This window comes from Tarenaya hassleriana, unplaced genomic scaffold (assembly GCF_000463585.1).
Source record: "Tarenaya hassleriana unplaced genomic scaffold, ASM46358v1 Cleome24, whole genome shotgun sequence".
In the NCBI taxonomy this organism is placed as follows: Eukaryota; Viridiplantae; Streptophyta; class Magnoliopsida; order Brassicales; family Cleomaceae; genus Tarenaya; species Tarenaya hassleriana.
This window is the reverse complement of record NW_010965696.1, coordinates 611810-618041: the sequence shown is the minus strand read 5'-3', so window position 1 is coordinate 618041 and position 6232 is coordinate 611810. Positions and strand designations below refer to the sequence as shown.

At 38.6% G+C, this 6232-nt stretch overlaps 1 protein-coding gene across 3 annotated transcripts; it reads left to right on the top strand.

Annotated features, from left to right (window-relative positions):
* Nucleotides 1–1513: 1513 nt before the first annotated feature.
* LOC104815652 (inactive protein kinase SELMODRAFT_444075-like) lies at nt 1514–6211 on the top strand. 3 transcript variants are annotated; one of them, XM_010544139.2, is made up of 10 exons: nt 1514–1765; nt 2227–3165; nt 3267–3421; nt 3501–3595; nt 3735–4723; nt 4808–4968; nt 5099–5175; nt 5265–5412; nt 5507–5656; nt 5782–6211. In XM_010544139.2, the coding sequence occupies exons 2-10, from the start codon at nt 2982–2984 to the stop codon at nt 6034–6036; spliced, it is 2214 nt and encodes a 737-aa protein (XP_010542441.1). In that variant the 5' UTR covers nt 1514–1765; nt 2227–2981; the 3' UTR covers nt 6037–6211. The 3 variants fall into 3 exon arrangements, with proteins under 3 accessions (XP_010542441.1, XP_010542442.1, XP_010542443.1); XM_010544140.2 differs by lacking the exon at nt 1514–1765 and adding an exon at nt 1814–1899; XM_010544141.2 differs by lacking the exon at nt 1514–1765 and adding an exon at nt 2025–2118.
* The last annotated feature ends 21 nt before the right edge of the window (nt 6212–6232 follow it).

The following is a 6232-nucleotide window of genomic DNA, read 5'->3' as shown; positions in this document are numbered from 1 at the left end:
AAATATGAGAGATACTTTGTTCGATTTAAAAAAAAAATCCAACTATGGATTTCATACATCAGTAAGTTTATGTGAATATCATGAATTATTGAAAAATAAAATGCGGAAATTAACTTACAAAAAAAAGAACAAAAGAGAAAAGAACGGAAATACTTTTATTGTTAAATCTCTTCTTTCTTCTTACATTACAATGAAAATAATACATACATTTATAGGAAAAGTTATTGAAATAAACAAGGAAATAAAGATACGAAAAAAACAAATAAGGCAAAATATAATTATCACGATATATATTTTATTCTTAATTGATATTATGCCTTTAATTATTATCAATCATATCGAATCTCCATATTTTGTTTCTATTTCAACATGGACCACCTCTGATCTGAAATCTATGGCTGTTTCATATTATAATGTTTTGTTTCTTCATTTAAATTTACCAAGAAAACATTTGATTTATTTTTTATTTTTACTTTTGGCTAAAAAAATACATTATTGAATGGGAAAAAAAGGGAAATTTTTTATTATAAAAAAAGAAAATGATTAGGGCATATAGTGTTTGGACCACGAGATTTTACAACAAGCCACGGGAACTCTCTCAACTACCTGTTTGATTGTGCCCCTGCATTAATCTTACAAACTTTTAATGGTTGGACCATTTCCAATTTTTTTTGTTTCCTTATATATATATAATGTTATAATTATTTTATTTTCCCCATACGTCTATTTAGATAGATTTCGATTTTTTTTCTCATTTAAATTTTCAAAACGAATCACGAAATTTTATTTCTTGGTAATTTTGGATTTTTTTGGTTTGAGTGTTTTAAAATGATTACAAAATATAGAAGCTAAATATGTTACTGCGAACCTATTTTTAAATAAAGAACTCATCATTTGATTTCATTCAATTAGAGAAATAGATAATTTATAATAGAATATAATATTAAACCGGTTCGAATAAATAAAATATCATCTTTAACAAAATATATATATATATATATATATATATATCATCCACAGCCAATGCGACGTCGTATCCGAAGAAGTAAGGAAAGTAACGGTAGTGGTGGAGGCTAGTTTTGTCTTTTCGACAACTACAAAATATTGTTACAAATTACAAATTTTAAATTTCAAAATAAAGGAATAAAAGAAGAAAAATAAAGTTACATTCAAAGGTTAATACTTTACTAAAAAAAATTCAATTTTTGTACTAAGCAACTTCAAATTTGTGTCCTAAAGATAATATACGAGTGATTAATTCCAAAACCCAACTTCTATTATTTTATAGAGATGAGACGATTGTTAAAAAAAATATTTGTTTTTTTGAAATTTTCGTTTTTTCCATTATTTAGTATGGTTTTAAAGTGTGTGTGTATATATATATATATATATATATTATATAGAAAATAATTAAAGAAAATAGTAAACATTGGAAAAAGCAGCAGAGAGAGAAAGAGACTAATTTTCCTTATTAATACAATTGCTAGAGAGAGAGGGAAGCTGTTGGATCATTCATTCATCTGTACGTTATACAGTAAGCTGAGGGAAGGGGGGGTTTTCGTTTTCTTGTGTTCGTAGGAGACAAAAAGAGAAAAGAAACCCTAAAAAGCTGCTTCAAGTTTCGAGCTTTTTTCTCCCTGTTTCTATCTCAGCAGCATTTATGCTTCTTAGATTTGCTGCACTGCCTTGTTTCCGTCGAGGCTGTGTTTGATGTGAAAGGAGAAGCCCCAGGAGCGAACAAAAAATGGCGAAATCAATGCTTCTGGTAAGAAGATTATTTCCTCCCCTTCGCTTCTCGTTTTTCTTCCCCGTCTTGTTTCAGTTGTCGGTGTCTTCTTCCCCATCTCTCTCTCTCTCTCTGTGGTTGAATCGTTTTCATGGCGGTGAAACACATGGAAGGTTAACTATTGCATTTTGTAATATAGTAATGCCCTTTTTCGTTCGCTTTGTTGATATGTTTACGTTATAATATAATATGATATAAATTGGCCGTTCTAGTTGGTTTCTGTTTGGCTGCTGGGAAAATTCCTTTTGAGCATATGAAATTGGCTTTTAAAATCTACGGTCAACGATTCTTTTTCTCTACTTTTCGGTTTTTCTTCGAATGATTTGAGTGAGGTGTTAGTCTCCTCTCTGCGTGATTTTGTGCTTCTTCATTTTCTAGGCTTCCAAACACCCTCCTTTCGTTTCTTCGTTTTGAATATCATTTTTTTTTGGTTATTGCAGGTTGGATTTTCAGAGCTGGGAAGCTTTTGATGAGATCGGTTCTTGTCTTGGAGCAGAGTGGACATAATCTATAGCATCTATTTGATCTCCTGGGGGGGTGGGGGGATTTTGCCTTTTTTGGGGTCTAGATCCAAAAACGAGACACTCTACTTCCATGTGGATGTTTCTTGGGAAGCTTTGACTCAGTGATTTGATCTAAAGGGCGAGCTAGAAAAAGGGGAAAGAAGCTATATTTGATTTTCCTGGAAAATTTGACGCAGCTTCTCTCTTAGGAAGATTGAGAATTTGAATTTTCTTGCTTTTGGGGAAAGAAGGTACAAGGATCTTTTGGGAAGAATCTAGTGAAGCAAGATTTTATCTTTTGGGGCTACAGAGGAAGAAAAATGCCGGTGAATGAATAGCTGGGTTGTGACATTTATGTGTTTCAGTGAGGAAGGGGGGGACGAATAGCAGCAAGGTCTTGTCATGTCTCTTTGAGTTTTGTATCCATCTGCAAATCCTTACTGGAAGGACAAATCTTGCAGTGTCTCTGATGCTTGTCCTGATTCCCATCTCTGTGGGGGCAAGCAAATAATTGAAGCAGCAAAGCTTGTTGTCTCAGCTTTTAATTTTTTTTCTTTTGCTGGCCATAGTCCTCTGAGCCAAAACCATCTCCAAGAAAGTACACACGGCTTGAGATTGGGTTTTTTTCCTTTGGGTGACATATAGGCTGTTGTTATAGTTCTTGCCTTTACTTCTCCAGCTTTGTGTCTTAAATGAGTCGGCTACAGAAGCGAGGGAAACAGGAAACGCAAGGGCCTGATGGGGCAGAAAAGGTTATTGTGGCTGTTAAGGCGTCCAGGGAGATCCCAAAGACAGCCCTGGTTTGGGCCTTGACTCATGTTGTTCAGCCTGGGGATTGCATAACACTTCTTGTTGTTGTCCCTTCTCACAACTCTGGTACTTTTCTTGCTTGTCCTTTTTCGATTCATTGGCTTTCTCTGTCATGTAAGTTTGACTGTTCCCCTCGTTATCTCATCTTCTTTGTGATGAATGTGTAGGTCGAAAACTATGGGTTTTCCCAAGGTTTGCTGGGGACTGTGCCAGTGGTCATCAGAAATCTCATTCAGACGCATGTCCGGAGATAAAGAGCGATCTCACTGACACTTGTTCCCAGATGATTCTTCAGCTCCAAGATGTCTATGATCCAAATAAGGTTAGCCATCTTGTGCATTTGAATAAACAGTGATCTTTTGAAACTTTGCCGGTTTCTCACGATTGTGTTTGATTGGAAGATAAATGTCAAGATTAAAATTGTCTCTGGATCACCCTGTGGAGCTGTGGCTGCGGAAGCGAAGAAAGTTCAAGCAAACTGGGTTGTATTGGACAAGTAATGATCTATTTTCATTGATCTTTTGTTCTTTATGAAACATGCAAGAATGTTTTCTCGAATCTCTCTGTCTGCTCGAGGCTATTTATACCCTTTTTTTAAACAGTTTTCGTCCTAACATTGCATGTTTCCTTTTCAGGCAGCTTAAGCATGAGGAGAAGCGGTGCATGGATGAGCTGCAATGTAACATTGTAGTGATGAAGCGTTCTCAAGGGAAAGTGCTGCGCTTGAATTTAGTTGGATCAGCCAGAAAGGAGTGTACCTTACCAACTAGACAGGAAGCAACATCTGAAAAGCATATGGAGAACAAAATGGGTTCTTCAGATTCTATTCGAGGGCCGGTTGTGACTCCTATTAGCAGTCCTGAGCTCGGGACACCATTCACAGGTACAGAAGCTGGGACTTCATCGGTGTCCAGCTCTGACCCGGGAACCTCACCTTTTTTCACATCTGGCATGAATGGAGGAGACTTGAAGAAAGTTGAAACATTGGTCATCAAGGAAAATGATGGTCTTGATGAATCTGGTTCTGATACAGAGAGTGAGAATGCATCACTAGCTTCGACTAGTACGAGATTCCAGCCATGGATATCAGAAAGCTTGTGGAAAAATGATGATAGAGGGGCTCAAGTATCTACGGCAAAGGCATTGCTTCAGAAGTACTCCAAACTCGATGGGGAAGTGGGAATGTCAAGTCGGAGGACTGACTTGGACTTTAGTGGAAACTTGAGAGATGTGATCTCACTCTCTCGAAATGCTCCACCTGGACCGCCTCCTCTCTGCTCTATATGTCAGCACAAGGCACCAGTATTTGGAAAACCCCCGAGGTTGTTCTCATATGCGGAGTTGGAGCTTGCAACGGGCAGGTTTTCACAGGCAAACTTCTTGGCAGAGGGCGGATTTGGATCTGTTCATAGAGGTGTACTGCCGGATGGCCAGGTAGTCGCTGTAAAGCAACACAAATTGGCCAGTACCCAGGGAGATGTGGAGTTTTGCTCGGAAGTAGAAGTTCTGAGCTGTGCCCAGCACAGAAACGTTGTCATGTTGATCGGTTTCTGCATCGAAGATAGCAGAAGGCTCTTGGTCTATGAATACATATGTAATGGGTCATTGGATTCTCATCTATACGGTAGGTTGACAAAAAAAACTTCCATGTAAAGCTTTAGTGTTATGGTGGAGAGACGTTTGCTGAGAACTAAAACTTGTATTTCAGGTCGACATAGAAAACCGTTGGAATGGACAGCACGGCAAAAGATTGCTGTTGGTGCAGCCAGAGGACTTAGGTATCTGCACGAAGAATGCAGAGTGGGTTGCATTGTCCACCGCGACATGCGGCCTAACAACATTCTCATCACTCATGATTATGAACCCCTGGTATGTATGGCAATGGCAAAATAGTTTATGTTGTGACTGTAATGGATTATCCTAGAACCGAGAAATCGACGTTCTGATTCACACGATTTTGTTTTTGTCCTGACTGAGCGAGCTTGTTATATTCTGTAAGGTTGGAGATTTCGGTCTAGCGAGGTGGCAGCCTGATGGGGACCTCGGAGTGGAAACACGAGTTATCGGAACTTTCGGGTAAAAATCAGCTAAAGCAGCATCGCCCTTCTTTACTACTATACACTTCCGTGTAAACTGAGGGGAAAGTGCTTTATTTTGGTGTGTAGGTATTTGGCTCCAGAATATGCTCAAAGCGGGCAAATCACGGAAAAAGCAGATGTGTACTCCTTCGGGGTTGTTCTGGTAGAGCTCGTCTCTGGTCGCAAAGCTGTGGATATTACCAGGCCAAAGGGCCAGCAATGTCTCACTGAATGGGTAATATATCATCAGTATTTTCCGACAGAATTCATTCATCTCTCCAGATGGATTGATAACATTCGATCTGTCTCTCCTTTTTCCGTATATACAGGCACGGCCTCTACTAGAAGAGTATGCAATAGACGAGCTCGTGGATCCGAGGCTCGGGAATCACTTCTCAGAGAGCGAGGTCATTTGCATGCTTCACGCAGCATCGTTGTGCATACGTAAAGATCCCCATTTACGCCCCCGCATGTCTCAGGTCAACTAATAAGAAACTCTTTCTTACAAACCAAAAAAAAAAAACCATCTAACTTGAAACGATCTCTTCACTGTATTATTATAACAAGCTACTGAGGTTGTCTGTATCTATCCGTTTCTTCAAAGGTTCTGCGCATATTGGAAGGCGACATGATAATGGAAGGGAATTACGCGTCGTCAACTCCAGGGTCTGAAGCTGGAAATCGGAGCGGGAGGTTTTGTGTGGATCAGCAACACTATAGTGGTCCTCTTAAAAGTGATGTTGCAGACAGGTTTAGTGAGAAACTGTGTCTTGAAACATCATGGGAATGTCTCAGGGAAAGGGACAGAAGCTGGAGCTTGATCCCGAACAAAAGTAATCAGAGAACACAGCAGATGTAAAAGATATATATACATATGTGTGTATCGCCCTGGAGGAAATTTTTTGGTTTTTTTTTTGTATAGTGGGTGAAAAAGATGGATGCTGTTATCCAGAAATTTGGATTTTCTTGCGGGATTGGAAATTGGGGCAAGTGAAAGTGAAAGGATAACCTAGCCATTTGTTTTCTATCGAGAATATATATATGCATATATATAT